We start from the raw sequence: 17,560 nt of genomic DNA, 5'->3' as shown, positions 1-17,560 counted from the left end.
AATTATTGTTGTTGTTGTTACTGTTGTTGTTGTTGTTGTCATCGTCGTTTGTTTGTTTGTTTAATATACCACCCAACTCCAAAGGGCTTTGGGCAGTGTACAACATAAATAGGCTCTGGGCAGCGTAGAACATAAAATAAAATAACATAACAGGAAGAGCACGATTGTAATCTCAAATATAAACATAAATATGGCTCTAAGGGAGCAGCAGTGGCATAGGAGGTTAAGAGCTCGTGTATCTAATCTGGAGGAACCGGGTTTGATTCCCAGCTCTGCCGCCTGAGCTGTGGAGGCTTATCTGGGGAATTCAGATTAGCCTGTACACTCCCACACACGCCAGCTGGGTGACCTTGGGCTAAGTCACAAAGCTCGAGCTCTCTCAGCCCCACCTACCTCACAGGGTGTTTGTTGTGAGGGGGGAAGGGCAAGGAGATTGTCAGCCCCTTTGAGTCTCCTGCAGGAGAGAAAGGGGGGATATAAATCCAAACTCTTCTTCCTCTTCTTCTTCTATAACATTAAAATAACTAAACCCATTTAAAATGCAGCATACAATATACAGTGTCCAACTGTTTGAAAACCCCTCCTGAGAAGGGAATGGAAGGCCCCATAGATGTAATAGGGACCCCCTAGGTTCAAGGGGGGGGGGAAATTAGGAATTGCGCACATTAGGAATTGCACACATTAGGAATTGCTACATCCAATAATATAGTGATTAAAATGCTGAAATAGGATCTGGGGGATCCAAGTGCAAATCCCCATGGATTTGAGCTATGGAACTCAGTGTGGTGCCTTTAGGCTAGTGTCACTCTGGCCCTTTCTGCACAAATCTCCTACAGCATTTGTAATCCTCCCCTTTGTTCAGACTCATCCCCTTGAAGTGATCTGTAGCTGCCATTTTGTGATTTCTCCTTTTTTTTTAAAAAAAAGTTCTCAGTTGAATCAGAGCTTCAATGCTTCACACCCTTGTGCTGTATTCTCTACTCCTCGTATACATGATTCTTCCAAGACTCAGTAAAAGAACAGAGAAGTGCTGCAAATAAACAGGTGAAATGGAACTGAGTGAGCTCTGATGATGCCACCAATGAGGAAGTCCAGGGAAGCAGAGACGCATGGGAAACATAGTCAATAGATCGCATAGCGACTGAAGACGTTTTCAAAACGTTTCAGCCAGAGAATCACTTTAAAACATTTTGAGGCTGGAAATAAAATGTTCGGGAAACTCCATGGAGGAGTGTAGGACTCCATGGAGGAAACATTTTATTTCCTGCCTCAAAATGTTTTAAATGAATTGTGTGGAAAAATTGTGTGCCTTCTCTCTGCCTCCCTCCTCTCCTTCTTTGTCTCGGTATAACTTACTTCAAACAGCTGTTGTGAGGGTACCAAAGGCTGGAGAGAGAGAAAACCACACATGTGTTCCAGAACTTCTTGGAAGATAAATGGGGTTAAAATGTACAAAATAGATATCCGGTTTGTGTTGCCAGGGGTGGACTTCAATGTGAGCATCCAGTGGGATGAAAAAGAATATGCTTCCACCTATAAGCAATTTATTTATTATGTTTTGATTCCATTTTTCATAGCTAAAAATGGCACCCAAAGGGGGAGCACAATTGAAGTCCAATGAAAAGTGATTTTTTTTGGGGGGGGGGATTCTTAGTTAACTGGACACAAGGACAGTCAGAGGTTTTTGGTGGCTTCCTGCTCTCCCTTGGATGATACACTGGCAACAGGTAGATGCTAAAGGGTGGGAAGGTTTCAGCTAGCAGCTGGTTCCAGGCAGTGATGGAAAGTTGCCCGGCTTCTTCTTCCACTCCCTGTGACATTTAATAGTGCAAAGTGAGTTTTTCCAGTCAAAGCCGATTCATTTCAATGGGCTTAGACTGGAGTAACTCTGCACAAAATTGCACTGTAAGTTTCCTGCAGATGTTGACTTGCTGAGGACTAATGCTAAAGAAGGAAAGGTGCTAATAAACGCCCGCGCGCGCGCGCGTGTGTGTGTGTGTGTGTGTGTGTGTGAGGGAGGGAGGGAGAAGTGCTGTCAAGTTCCAAAGAACTTATGGCAGCCAATAGGGTTTCAAGCCAAGAGACTAGCAGAGGTGGTTTGTTATTGTCTTCCTCTGCATAGCAACTTCCTTGGTGGCCTCCCATCCAAGGACTAACCAGGGCTGACCCTCTTAGCTCCTGAGATCTAGGATCAGGCCACTGAGATCAGGCCACTAATCTGGATAGCTTTAAAAAGGGTTTGGACAGATTTATGGAGGAGAAGTCGATCTATGGCTACCAATCTTGATTCTCCTTGATCTGAGATTGCAAATGCCTTAGCAGACCAGGTGCTAAGGAGCAGCAGCAGCAGCAGAGGGCCATTGCTTTCACATCCTGCACGTGAGCTCCCAAAGGCACCTGGTGGGCCGCTGCGAGTAGCAGAGTGCTGGACTAGATGGACTCTGGTCTGATCCAGCAGGCTAGTTCTGATGTTCTTAGTGAGATCTGGCTAGCCTGGGCCATCTAAGTTTGGCCAAATAGCCCATGCAGAATATAAATTTCCTGTATATCCCGTGAGAAAAACCAACCAAACAAAACCTTAGAAGGAATTTGGCAGACCAAAAGGTCTCAAATCAGCTGAAGGAAACCAAATGTATTATTAGAATTGAAATCAGAAATGCTGCTTTCAGGTTGTATTTTAAAGGAAAAGGGAGAGAAAGAAATACAGCCAAGTATTTTTGGCTGCTTCTTTGGTTCTTAGCAAGGGGGAAAAAAGAACAAAGTCCGGATCTGCTTTATCCTGTTTTGTTCTGGAATATATATATATGGAAATGTCAACCCTTCAAGCCTCTTTTGTGGAGGCTGAAACAGGCTGGCTGAACTTTGATGGAAACCTCTGGAAAGTGACATGTGAACTTCTGAAGCTGCTGTACCCAGTTGTGCTTTGATAGAAATGTGTGAGGTGAGAGAACAAAAAAGGAAGGGGAAATAATAAAACAAAACAAAACAATGGCCAGAGGTCTCTGCGGACCATTGTACAACTATGAACCAGATATGCTTGAGGCAATGCGGGGTCCGTAATCTTTGAAAAGGAAACCACTTGGAACTCAGCCGCTCACTCTCAATATTGTTTAACCTTATATATCACTTGGTCTGCAGGATTCCTGGTTGCCTCTTCTCACCATGCCAGAATAATAGCATGCAGACATGTGATCATGACACAGTCCTCTGTGAGAACTTATCCTGGGAAAACCCCATGGAGGTGAATGGATCTCCTGTGTGTTTGATGGAAATTCCAGAAAGGATGTGGTCCCAAGCTTTGGCAATCCTTCTCCCATTTAATTGCTCCACCCCCAAAAAACCCTGTGCTTTCTCATTCAATAGATGTCTGTCTGAGGTTTTAAAAAGCAAATTGCCCTGGGATTTATAATACCGTATGCTTCTGTAGTAAAATATCATGGTAACTAGAGGTATGACACCTGACATTATTGCTAAATTGGTCCAAAGAAAAAAAATCCCAAAATAAAAGCCGTTGGTGCTTTGACTGACTTCAATTTGCTACTCTAAGAAATCCTTTCTCAGATCTTGCTTGTTACTATGACATTAATTTTGCAAAACACAGTTTAATGACCAGGGTTGTTTTCCAGTTCACCTCTGATCTCTGCAGCAGTATTGCAAAAACAACCTTATAATCAATGTAATTGAAGATCAGAGTTAATGAAGACCTTGGCGTTTGCATAATCCCCCAAGTGAGGTTGAGCATCAGGAGTTAGATAGGGAAATGATTGGTCTCAACTAAAAATCAATTTGCCTAATTAGACGAGGCATATTCCCACCTGTCTAGGTGGGGTGTGGGATTCAGGTAAGTATTTGTCACATTTTTAGTTTGCTAAACTATAGATCAAGAGGCAGACTAATGCTTTCTGGGGAATGAAACATGCCTGTGACTCTTGATGCATCCATATTCTACCAAGAGATGAAAGCGGACTGTAGTGTATTTTGCCCAATGATCATTCATTGCTACCTTTCTGAGATCTGTGTGAGGTTTCAGCACTCAAGTCACTTTAACTTATTGCATGTTCCCCTTTTTTGACAAATCACATAATGGGATACATATCTGATCGAGAGCTGCAAGGTATGTGTCGAGTAGAGATCCTTTCTCTTTCAGCAAGGACACACGCAGGACAGAACTGTGTAAACATTTACCATATGGCCTTTTAAATGTGTCATTTTAGTTGTAAGCCACCTTTGAGCCGGACTCTGAAGAGGCATCTAGAAATGTACGAAATAATAACATACAGATTTTGGATGCATGGCAAGGCAGCTGTTGGTAATGCTGAGCATACAATGAAACAACTGCTGTTCCAGTGTTACTTTTGTCCACATCTGGGACAGATGGGACAATTTTGGACTCCTAAGCCAAGGCTGAGACCCAGTGTGGTGTGGTGGTTAAGAGCCGCAGAATCTAATCTGGAGAATTGGGTATGATTCCCTGCTGGGTGACCTGGGGCCAGTCACATTTTCAGGACTTTTTCAGCCCACATGGAGGCTGGTAATGGCAAACCACTTTCAACCATATCATCCCTTGAAAACTCTTGGGAATCATTGTAAGGCAATTGCAACTTGATGGGGTGCACACATGTATGTGCATGCACACACATACACAAAAGCTACAATTGGCAAATGTTTCCATGGCTTCTTTCTGTTGCCATTCAGCGGCTTTGCCTCATGTATCTTGGCCTACAACCTTGAGACTTACCACCCATCTTCATGGATTCATGGATTGTTCCATTGCTGTCTTCTCCCCCCCCCCCCCAGCAACTTCCATGGGGTTCAGGGGAAGGGCACAAACATACATGCAATGTATGTGACCAATATTACTAGCTTTCTTGATATTCATTGAAGATGCAGGGCTTGGAAGCTGCGGTTATTACCCCGTTAATTTGTTCTTCATTTTACTCTGGTTTCTGCAGGAAGCAGTTTTGTCGTGAGCGAGGGAAGCTATTTGGACATCTCTGACTGGCTAAACCCAGCAAAGCTCTCCCTTTATTACCAAATCAATGCCACATCTCCCTGGGTGAGAGATCTCTGTGGACAGAGGACCACAGATGCTTGTGAACAGCTGTGTGATCAGGATACTGGTAAGTAGACTCGGGGTGGTAGTGATACTTCAGGGGCCTTGTGAAAGGGAAAAAATGTGAGATGTAACTTAGGAGGGTGCCTTTTACTCTTCTGTTCTGGCTATGATCTATGAAAACTTCTCCTAGATGTTTCTCTTGTATTCCCTTATGCCATGAATCATTGTTTTCAGTGTGTAGTTTTTGAAAGCCTTTAATTAACAATGAATTTGAAAAGTTACTGATTCCTCTGGAACAGTGAACAAAAGGGGGATGAATTCAGTACGAAACATAGAAGAGCTTGGAGGCTGTTTCTTGGTTGGTCTACCTTGCTGGGAAACTGTTTTCTTAACCTGTGCAGTTTAAGACAGAACAGTGCAGGGGGAAAGGACTCTGGGTTTTCAGTTCTCTCTGCTGGGATTCAGGGAGGGCTGTTTGTTTGCTGGTCCTGGATGCCTTCATTGTTGTGGTGCTCTTGAGATTGTTTTTCAGCACTGTAAGAACATTCTGTCTTGGGTTTATCTCAAGGAACCATTGTAATACTAACTCTCTACTACTTAAGTGGGTCTGATTGTATGTATTCTTGCCACTTGATGGATGCTTCCTGTTCTGGCCATATGGTACAAGGCTGGTCCAAGGGATTGTGGAACTCTTGGCTAAAGCAACCAGACCATCACCACCCAACACTGCTGGAGGGCAAGAAAATGGCACTTTCCCACCTTGTCCCTGGCACCACCACAGGGAACTATTGCCTCCTTGTTGACCCTCCCCACAGTCAGATGAGACTCACCAAGAGAACCTGCACCATACTGTCCACTGTTGGAGAGTGGGCAGGAGGGAGCAGGTTCCCCTCTGGCCCATTGGATAGCCTTTATTGCTCAAATATATCTTGATGAATAATCTCAATGCTTGTAACCAAGCCCTTGCCTCAAGGGAAGGTTGGCACAATTCTGAATGAAGAGCCATGGCAGGTACATGGCAAGGAATGGTTAATAATTTCTGCAAAAAAAAGAATAGTAGATAGTAAACATTTTCATTAACTGGAATAATCCTTATGGATATTCCATAGAAAATAATTGGGGATTTTTTCCCCAGAAACTGGAACATAGTTACCATCCTGGTTGCTTTTTTCTGATCAATGATTGATATGATCCCCATTTTAGGTTAGATACAAAAAAATAATAATTCCCAAATATGAAAGTTCCTTCACTTGTTGGACTTCTTTACAATTCAGAGTCCATTTGAATACTGCAAGGTTTTGTTTTTTTTTGCTTTTGAGAAGACAACGACTATATATTCTGGTTGTTTGTTTTCAGGCCTTTCTTAATGCAGTATTCAGAGAGAAAAATAATGATTTGCAAACCCACTCTCATCCAAGACAGCTGGCATCTTCAGAGAATCTGATCGCAAGGTCAATAGGTGAGGCATCTGAATAGAGTACTATTCAGATGCCTCACCTATTGACCTTGCTATCTCCATGGTTACTCGCATGCTACACTTCATTGTTACTCACTTGCCAGGCCACTCCTATTCAGATGCCCTCACCTATTGACCTTTACTCACAGGTATATATACTCCACTTGCTTTCCTTTCCTACTATCAGATCCTCTGAAGATGCCAGCCTCAGATGCAGGCGAAACATCAGGAGAGAATGCTGCTAGAACACGACCATACAGCCCGGAAACTACACAACACCCCAGTGATTCCGGCCGTGAAAGCCTTCAACAATACAAAATATAAATGTTTATTAGGAAGTACATTTAGGGTAGGAAAGACAAAAAATAGCATACTGCAATCTTGTTATCTAAGAAGAGTCTCTACTCTAACTTTTGAGAAGAAGCAGAATCCTAGACCTGAGAGTATCAGACAAGAGGTGACACAAAAGAATGGATGGGTCACTAACTTTACAGTCCTCTCTAGCTGACTAGTGCTGGGTCTTCTCAGTTTCTTTGCACATTCAACATTTTTTGCACATTAGACATTGCTACATCCAACACCACTTCTCGAGGTCTAGTGTATACAGACCACAAGATTCATCTTCTTACCTAGAGTTCTAAACTTAGCTCCAGGTAAGGGCTTTTTGAACGCATTTGCAACCATTTTTTCTGTAGGGCAGTACTGCAAAATGGCAAGCTTGTCTTCACACAGGTTACTCATGAGATATTTCACATCCATATGGTTGGTTCAAATGCTGAAATGTTTCATCACCTTCCTCTTTGCTTTCATAGAATAAGATTAGATCATCCACATAAGTCAGAATGTGAGTCCATCTGTTGTCTCTGTACCTTGAGTACAGAAAATGTTCTGCTTTGCCTTGTTCAGATCCTTCTTTGGTAAGCATCTGGTAAAGTTTTTGGTTCAAAAAGTGGCTGACTGTTTTAATCCATAAGTGCTGTTCTGAAGTTTGCACGCAAGATGCTTGCCCTTGTGTTGTTCAAATCCTGATGAATGTTCCAGGTAGATGTCTTCCTTTATTTTTTCCATGTAGGAAGACAGTCTTTATGTCTAGGTGTTCAGCTTACATCTTTCTTACAGCTGCGATGCTCAAGAGCAATCTCAGATTTGACTCACCCATTGGTGAAAAGATTTCATCATCATCTTCTATAAATTTTTGAGAGTAGCCTTTTGCAGCCAGTCTTGCCTCGTATCTTTCCACTTCCCTTTTTGCATCATGCTTGTTGAAGACCCACTTGCATCCTACTGCCTTCTTTCCAGGTGGTAGTTCTGTAAGTGTCTATGTTTTAAGTTAATGCTTCAATCTCTTCTTCTGCACTTTTTCTCAACTGCTCTGCTTTAGCAGGCATCCTTGCAATATACTCCCATGTGGAGGGCTCTGGAACCATTGCTGCCTTCGCAAGACAAGTATATCTCAAAGGTGGTATACCCATGTTTGTATTGCTGGAATGCCTGAGATTTGTAGCCCATTCTGGCTGAACAGGCTGTAAAGATGTTCCATGTGTTCTGTCCATGGTGCTGTGATCCTCAGATGCATCAAGTGTGTTGTCCATGGTATTCAGGTAGACTGTTTCTGACTGCTGCACTTGATTGTGCTCTGCTGAGGTGAAATCACTGGAATCTGCTTTTTCCTCTTCATCAATATAAACTGCATCACAAATCTTTACTTCACCAATCTAAGGGTTAAGGATTCTGTATCCTCTGAACCCATGAAAATATTTTATAAAAATGTCTTCTTCTGAGGTTCAGTTTTGAGCACTTCAGTTTAGGAACATAAACATGTGCTTTTTATCCAGATACTCTCAAATGGCTGACACATAGCTTCTGCCCAGACCAAAGTTCATAAGGAGTCTTATCAGCTGCCTTGGTTGATAGTCTGTTCTGTAAGTAGGTTTCTGTATTAATGGCCTCTGCCCAATATTTATCTGGCAGTTTGGCCTCAAACAACATGCATCTGGCCATTTCAGTAAGCAACCTATTTTTTTCTTTCAGTTGTCAATTGATGTTCAATCCTGTATTCAGCCAATAATGCTTTAATTTCATTTCAACAATATTCTCTCCCATTGTTTGAGCATAAGACCATTGGGTCCTTCTGAATTTGTGTTTAACTAAAGCAAGGTAAGCCTTAAATTTGCTCAGAACTTTGCTTTTATGTCTGAGGAAATGTCACAGTATATTTTGAATAAATCATCTATAAATGTGAGGAAATATTTTCTTCCTGAAGGGCTCAAGAGGGTGTTTTGCTCTCTGCCTGCTTGATTCCTTTGGGAAGCTTGGTCTGACACCCTTTGCCTTAAGGCAAGTATCACATTGGTCTGTTCACTGAGAGCAGTTATCAATTTGCGTATTCTCAATTAAAGTCCGACTTTCAAGTAGTTTTATTGTTTCAGTTATTCTGTGGCCAAAGTGCCTGTGCCACAAGTTTAAAAATTCTCTATGGCCGTTTCCGCACGGCCTCCCTGTCGCCTCCACGCCGGCGAGAATTCCAGGGGTCGGAGGACAGCATGGGTGGGGCTTCGACGGCCAGCAGGCGACGACAGGGACAAGGTGAGTGGGACGGGGCAGGGAGACAGCGTCTTCCCGGCGGCGCGGTTTGCACAGCGCCGCAGGGAAGACGCTTTCCCCCCAACAACAACCCTTTAAAGGGTTGTTGTTTAGGGCGGCCTGACGCCGCCCTGGGGGGGAAGCGTTGCAACGCAGCAGCGCCGCCTGTGCGAACGGCGGCCTGGGGGCGGCGTTTTTACCGCCCCCAGGCCGTCGTTTTTGGCCCATGCGGAAAGGGCCTATGATTTCACTTCTGAACAAGATTCACTTTCTCTGAATGCTATGTTCCTTGGGCAACTGAGTCTGTGTCATCAAAATTAAACATGCTTCATCAAAGGATACTGAATAGCCTTTTTCTGGTAAAGCACTTATAGAAGTCAGAACATTTGCAAGCGAAAGTACATATAAACAGTCTTTAATAAACATATGAACAATCTTTCAGAGTTCCTTTTGCAAGAGTGCATTTTATGTTTATCCAGAAACTCAAAGCAGTTTTTCTCTCCACAAAGCTGATAACTGCTTCCTCTGTCTAAAGTCTAATTATTTTTCTCATTTCTCCAATTTTCATTACAAAAAAAATCCTTAAATAAGAGTCTGTCTGCCTGCAGTCTCAGCTCTCTGAGGGGAATCACACAGGGGACTTTTATTACTCATTGTTGTAAAACCCAAATGGCACCCACTCTGTGGACCCTCAGTGTGGTCTGGTCACTTACTTGCAAAATGACCCATTTTATTGCATGCACGGCAATGTAAAGACCTCTTTACCTATAGTTAATACTTGTAAATCATTTGTGATTTGAAGCCGAGACTTTTCTGTGTGCTCATGTCTCTTAGTTCTTTAGTCTGCCTTGCAAACTTCAGCTCTCTGAGGGGAATCAATGCTAGACTTTTATTACTCATTGTTGTAAAAAACCCTAAATGGCAACTCCAATCTGTGGACCCTCAGTGTGGTCTGGTCACTTACTTGCAAAATGACCCATTTTATTGCATGCACGGCAATGTAAAGACCTCTTTACCTATAGTTAATACTTGTAAATCATTTGTGATTTGGGCAGACTTTTTCTGTGTGTGCTCATCTCTTAGTTCTTTAATAACTTGCGCCAAAGCAAAGCTTTCTTTACTCTTTATCACAGTTACAAAGTTCTCATAGCTTTCTGACAATGAAATCAACACATATAGAATTAAGACCTTTCCAACTAACTTCAGCAGGTCAGTTAGCTGCAGCATCTCATTAGCATGCTGATTTAAATCACTCCCTTTTGCCAAATATTTCAGAAGTTGCTGATACTGCAGAAACATAATTGTTGTTCGTGATTTCTTTCCAAAATGTTTTTCTAACTTCTCCCAAATTTCAGCTGCCATTTCAAAAGTGTCTGTCTCAATCAGTAATTGATCTAATAAAGTTGAAACAATAAAATCTCTGGTTTTTGAGTTTCTTTTGGTCCAGTTATCATCTGACTGAGCTGTTTTCAGTGTTGAAATGAAGTTTCATAAGTTTTCCTGCTTCAAGCTTGCTTTCATTTGCAATCTCCACGTGGAAAAAATTGCATATGTTAGCAGGCTTATGTGTACCTTTCTCCACAGGGGGTGGCCATCTTCAATCCCTTTGTCATTTTTCTCTGGCTATCTGAGCCAGGGGCAAAAGTTTGCTTTGTCTTTTAATCAGTGCAATTAACTCCTGGAACACATAACCAGTGTTGGAGTTTACTGCACAGAGAAGCGGCTAACACACTGATTGAAAGGGCAAAAGGTAAATGTTTATTAGGAAGTACATTTAGGATAGTAACGAGGGAAAGATAACATGCTGCTTTATTGCTAGCTAGGAAGAGTCTTTTCAACTAACTTCCGAGAAGCAGAATATTAGACCTGAGAGTATCAGTCTAAGGGCAGACAAGAAGTGACTCAGAAGGACAGAGAGATCACTGACTTCTCAACCCTCTGTAGCTGACCACTTGCCTGCCCCCTGCTGGGTCTTCTCAGTTTCTTTGCACATTCGACATGAAGAACATCAAAAGACCATTCATAATAGGTTGAACAAAAATGGGATCAAAAGGCAGCCCTGCCTAACCCTTTATGGAAGTTCAATGGCTCAGTCAGCTTGTCACCATAACTGCAACCCATCTGAGACGTAAGGTCTGCACTGAGTTGCTGCTTGAATCGCAGAAGAATTTTGTCAGTCATGGTTTGTCATAGCTTTTCCCCAAAGACTTTTCCTAGGGGTGGTGTCAAAAGCCTCTTTCAGATTGATGAACTTTACATAAAGGGAGCCACTGAGGAAATGAATGCATTTTTTCTGTCAGGTAGTATAGCACTAGGCAATAGTCCACAGTTGAATTATCCCTCTTGAACCCTATTTGCTTCTCGCCTAGAATATCACCCTGTTCCAGCCAATCAATTAATGCTTCTAGCAAGTATGATGAGTATAGTTTGCTCAAACATGACAACAAACTAATTGTATGGCAGTGGCTTGGGGCAACAGAACTGGTAGGCACCCCTGCAACACTTTTCTCCTAGACCAGTGTTGGCGAACCTATGGCACGGGTGCCAGAGGTAGCACTCAGAGCCCTCTCTGTGGGCACACGCAAACAGTCGCCCCCTCCCCCACACATCGAGGCTGGCCTGAGCTGCTGGGATTGATTATTAGCATTAAACCTAAAACCTACTTTTGGGGAAGCAGTGTAGGTAACCCTGTTAAGCGCTGTTAAACTCCACTGGTTTTCATGTGAAGAATTAAAGCACAATCCTTTACCTGGGAGTAAGCTCGGTTGCTGTCAATAGGGCTTGCTTCTGAGTAGCGTCGTGATTCACCCATTGGAAGAGTTTCACGGTTGCTTCAAAGTAAAGCCACCGACTACCACCAAGTTTACTCCCGAGTAACGTACGCCTCAGAGCCAACTGTTTTTTCTAAACTAAAACCTCAGCATTCACGTTAAATTGCTGTGTTGGCACTTTGCAATAAATAAGTGGGTTTTGGGTTGCAATTTAGGCACTCTGTCTCAAAAAGTTACCATCACTGTCCTAGACTGATTGGGGCTCTGTAGGGTACAGGCTGCTCCTGACATGGTAAAATAAGGATCCGTTCAGATGTTTTTGCCCATATGGGAGCAACAGCCTTTGTGCTACTTCTAGAGCATCTAAAGCCCATTTAATCAGAGACCACAGTAATTTCACTGCTAGCACAATCTCCTGCTTTGTGAACCCATGGAAATGTGTTCAAACATCTTTTGAAGAAAAAAAAAATGACTTAGACCACCCCTGGGTTTTTTTGGCATATGAGTCTGTTTTGAACCCATTCTAATAAGAGGAGCTTTGCTCCTGTTTGTTGGAACAGCTTATCGTTTTTAGGTTTCAGGCTAAGCTGGTTCTCTCCAGGCATAGATGTTCAGAGCAAATTTAAGACGTCCAAGATGGGGATTGGCTATTTACCTCTCATTTGCTGCTAGCTTCTGAGTGGAGTCACAGCGGGATTTTGTGTAGTTACCAACCATTTCTGTGTCTCATCTTCATTTCTTTTGCTGTCTGCTAAGTCTGGCTTGGTGTTGCTTTTTGAATAGTGATAGTCGAGGAAACCACAGCTTTATACATTAAAGGGACATTTCCACTTCCTCTTGTTGTCTTTTTAGAGTTGTGTGTGTGTGTGTGTGTTTTAACGTGCCAGTTTCACTGACCATCTTCTAAAGACAGAGAGGACAAAAGTGCTGTGCTCTTGGTTCCTTTAATGCTATAGCAATGAATAACAGTGTTTGCTAAAATTAAAAATATATATATCAAATTGGGTTGAAAGCAACCCTGGAAACCTTTTAATGCGGAAAAAACTTTTGAAAGTTGCAATGAGCTAATCGCAAGAGGTTCGAAAAGAAACAATTAACCCATCTTAATGCGAATGACCGTCGCTGATGCAATTTCCCAATAAGGTCCTCTGTGCCTAGCCGCTTACCAAAGGGAAGCTTTCTGGAGCCCTAGGGAACAGATTTCCCTTGAAGCAGACTGGTTAATGATCTCTGAAAGCTTTTTCTCCTTTCGTTCCTTTTCTGTGCTTTAATTTTCGTGCAGTCTCCCTTCTGGAAAGGGGAACTTCACCTGGCAGGGGTTGTGGTGTGATCATGCCATGTGCCTCCTTGAAGGCACTCCTAATTATTTTTGAGCCTTTTGGATTTTGTACGCATTAGCCGCCTTGGCGTGTGAACTGGCAGCATTGCAGGTTTGGCTCTGATAGGTTTTGCTCTGGGTTTGAAATGTGTCACATCTGTGCTTCCCCAAAGAAAATCTAGTATGATTTTTTTTAAAAAAAACCCAAAATATCTTTGTTAAATGAAGCCAAATGCAGGCCAACGCAAACAGAAAGCCTGTCCAATTTTTAACGTCCATAACTGGAGGCCATGGGAGAGCAGATGTTTTAACATGTGGAAGCTCCCGGGTTCCGTGCCAGGTACCTTCTGCTGAATGGTGACTGATACAGTCTGTGATGGAAAGCTTTCTTTTGTCCAGCAGAAAGAAAAAGAAAGAAAGAAAGAAAGAAACAAAGAAACAAAGGCCCCTTCCGCACACGCAAAATAGTGTGTTTTCAAACCACTTTCACAACTCTTTTGCAAGTGGATTTTGCCATTCCGCACAGCTTCAAAGGGCACTGAAAGCAGTTTGAAAGTGCATTATTCTGCATGTGCGGAATGAGCCAAAGAAAGAAAGAAAGAAAGAAAGAAAGAAAGAAAGAAAGAAAGAAAGAAAGAAAGAAAGAAAGAAAGAAAGAAAGAAAGAAAGGCCCCTTCCGCACACGCAAAATAATGCGTTTTCAAACCACTTTCACAACTGTTTGCAAGTGGATTTTGCCATTCCGCGCAGCTTCAAAGAGCATTGAAAGCAGTTTGAAAGTGCATTATTCTGCATGTGCGGAATGAGCCAAAGAAAGAAAGAAAGAAAGAAAGAAAGAAAGAAAGAAAGAAAGAAAGAAAGAAAGAAAGAAAGAAAGAAAGAAAGAAAGAAAGAAAGAAAGAAAGAAAGAAATTGACCCCTGACTGGAATTTTCTGGGCAATGTGGCCATAGTCTGTTAGTGTCTGTGTCACAGAGAGACACACATCTTACCATGACATGCCTCTGAAGATGCCAGCCAAAGATGCAGGCGAAACATTCAGATCAAAAACTACCAGATAATGGCTGCACAGCCCAGGAAACCCACAACAACCAGTTGATTCTGGCTGTGAAAGCCTTTGACAATAAAAAAAGACCCCATTTATTGTACAGTGGAAATCCAATTATTTGAAAACAAGACACTGTTTTATATCAAGTGAGATCACTGGGCTGTCTTTCTCAGTATTGTCTGCTCTGCCAGGTAATGACTCTTCCAGCTCCTTGAGCAGATAAAGGCCCTTCTCATCATCTGTTGCCAAAGATTGTAACTTAGCTGCTGGTGGTGAACCTGGAACCTGCTGCTTACAAAACAAGGCCATTGCCAATGAGTTATGCAGTACTGCAATCCAACCTCTGCACATGACCTGAGTTTGATCCCGACAGAAGTCATTTGCAGACAGCTGGCTCAAGGTTGACTCTGTCTCCCATCCTTCAGAGGGCAGCAAAATGCTGGAGGTAAAGTGTAGGCAGCCAAACTACCCCATAAACAAAGTTTGCCACATAAACATCATGGTGTGCTGTCACCTCATGGATCAGTAATGCACACAGGACTACCTTTACCTTCTTGCACACAGGACTACCTTTACCTACTCAGAATCCTGGGGAGAGAGCCTATATTAATACAGTTTGGGTAGTAGACTGAGTGTAGTTAGGTGAGGTGATGGGGACTGATAGGTGTGATCCTGATTCCTCTGTTTGCATCATCTGTACATGGTTGTATCTTAGGTCCAAGGCTAATGTCACCTCAGTTGGGTGGAAAATGGGGGAAGAGTTGGGGTGAACGATGCATCAATAACTGATAAACCCTCTTTATCTGTGACTTGGATGGCCCAGGCTAGCCCAGTCTCCTCAGATCCTGGAAACTACACAGGGTTAGTTCCGGTTAGTGCTTAGGTGGAAAGTGGTTGCTGCACAGAGGCAGGCAATGACAAACCACCTCTGAATGCCTGAGTTGCAAAGCTGCTAATTACTATTCAACATTTCCAGGTATGAATATTGTTACTGGTTCCCAGATAACCATATAAGGTTGTAACATCTGAATAATGATGGTCAAGGGAAGACAAGTCAGTGTGTAACAGGAAGACGGTTTCTGTCTGAAAGAGACAGGGAGGTGGGAAGGGAGTGTGCATATTTGTTGCTATCACTGTGTGCTGCCAGCAGGCAGGGGCATGACTGGGTCTGACCCCACAGGGTCAAGCAGGCAGCAAGCACAAGCATGGTCAGGTCACAGTCCAGTGAGTTAAGGGAGGCGGCAGGCAAGGTGTAGTCAGGTTCAATAGGTCAAGGCATGGGAGAACTGAGGAGCAGACTGGGAATCAATGAAGAACCAGGCACACAGCAGTGACAGGTAAAGCACTTGTTGCACCCAGGCAGAAGCAGGCTCACAGGAAGGCTTATAGAGAGAGCCTTGTTCAAGGGGCTGGTATCCTGTAAAAGTTAATCTTAATCTTCTAATTGCCCATATTATTTATTTATTTATTTATTATTTATATCTCAGATTTAATATACTGCCCCATCCCCAAAGGGCTCTGGGCGGTGTACAACCAATAAAACAATCACATTAACTTATGATTCTTACTGCCAAACAATCCTTCTTTGCTTCTGCAGTAGCAGCCTCTGCTTCTGCCTCCTATGCACAGCTGGCTCAGCACTGGGTTCCATAGGAGACTTTGCAGGCTCCTCCACTGGAATGTCATCAGGCAGGAAAGGGCTGGGTGTTGGTTCTGCTGCGTGGTCTTCCTCAGGAGCAGCCAACTTTGGCTGTACTGTGTTCTCACATTCTGCCTCAGCATCCTCTGTGTCCTGGTAACTACCCAGAGATTGACTCATGACATACTGTGATAAAATGAAGAATTGAGGTCAACCCTAGGTTCCTTCCAAAATGATTTCTGTTTTTAAATTGGAAATTTCCACTGGTTGGGATGAAGCTTAGAATTATAGACTCATAGGGTTGGAAGGGGCCAACCCCTTGCTCAATACAGGATCAGTCTAAAGCCTCCCTGACAGGTGTTCATCCAACTATTGCTTGAAGACTTCCATAGAGGGGGAAGTCACTACCTCCCAGATGGCTGAATCCATTGCTGAACTACTCTTACTGTAATTCCTTTGCTCCAGTGCTCAGCCAGGACCTTTCTACCCATAATTTTATACCCATTGTCTTGAGCCTTATCCACTGTTGCCAGCAAAAACAGCTCCCTGCCCTCCTCTAAGTGACATCCTTTCAAATACTTAAAGAGAGCAATCATGTCCCCACCCAACCTTCTCTTCTCCTGACTGAATATTCCCAAGTCCATCAGCCTTTCCTCCTGGAGCGTGTTTGTTGCCTCCTGTAGCCATGTCTCACAGTGGTCATAATGCATACCTGTTATATGTCTTTACTTATCACTGCAATTCTGTGCTGCAAGGCAACAAACAGCCTCGCCACAGGAGCAACGATTCTAAACTATCTTTGGATACTGTATTAAGAAATGCAATTCTGACATTCAGCCAGCAGCTTTCTGGGTCTCTGGGGAAGATCAATCCATCTTCAGCCATCCTTCGGATGCTTGTGGAAGTCAGCAGCTGGCATGACTTTATTATTTTAGGCTAGTGACAGTGTGGATGCAGGAGTCACCTTTGTTTGTTTACTGGTGATCCCTTGGGCTTTTGGCCATGCGTCTGTCATTTTGGACTTCTGGCTGCATTCTGGTTCAGGGGCTGAGGACATTCGCTTCTTGAAATGCTGAAGAGTAGCAAGGGTTGTGAAGGCAGAAGCCAGGAAGGATTCAAGCCCAGAAGAATGCTTGGAATAGCATTTGCTTTGGCAGAGGGGACCAGCTTTCCTCATGGTCAAATTGCTCTGGGGGAGGGGGAGGCGAGGAATTAATATTGTGCAGCTGTCTCTGTGGACCATATGGACTGTTCAAACTAGAGCTGCTGTTCCGGGGGAAACCTGCATTCCCCTATTGAAAATTGAGAATGCTCCAGAAGAAATGAGCAAAGAGCTGCTGTGTGTCAGAAACAGGAGAAATCACAAATGTAGTAGGAAAATCCACCTGAAAGCTAAGAGCACCCTGGAGTGATAAATGTTAAGAAGTAGAATGGGATTTCCAAATTGTTTATATTTTCCATCATCCCTTGCAAAAAAGTAATTCCTGTCAGACCTCTGGGGTGTATTTATGCATAGTTTACCTATCAATGATGTCCACCAAATTAATGTTTTTGTTGTGTACGACTTTCATGCTACAAATGGCAATCCTTTCCGTGCTTCCTGGCAATCCCTCCCTCCCTCCCTCCCTCCCTCCCTCCCTCCCTTCCTTCCTTCCTTCCTTCCTTCCTTCCTTCCTTCCTTCCTTCCTTC

General features: G+C 43.2%; 1 protein-coding gene across 1 annotated transcript in view; it reads left to right on the top strand.

The window, feature by feature from the left end:
• The window catches only part of LOC125442215 (astrotactin-2-like), a 198,777-nt gene that overhangs the window by 159,243 nt on the left and 21,974 nt on the right, over positions 1–17,560 (top strand). The window contains exon 5 of the mRNA XM_048513441.1: positions 4,953–5,120. Within this exon, the coding sequence (XP_048369398.1) occupies positions 4,953–5,120 (168 nt within the window). The remainder of the gene's footprint in view (positions 1–4,952; positions 5,121–17,560) is intronic.

The sequence above is a fragment of the Sphaerodactylus townsendi genome, linkage group LG12 (genome assembly GCF_021028975.2).
Source record: "Sphaerodactylus townsendi isolate TG3544 linkage group LG12, MPM_Stown_v2.3, whole genome shotgun sequence".
In the NCBI taxonomy this organism is placed as follows: Eukaryota; Metazoa; Chordata; class Lepidosauria; order Squamata; family Sphaerodactylidae; genus Sphaerodactylus; species Sphaerodactylus townsendi.
The sequence above is the reverse complement of the archived record's forward strand: the minus strand, read 5'-3'. Positions and strand labels throughout refer to the sequence as shown.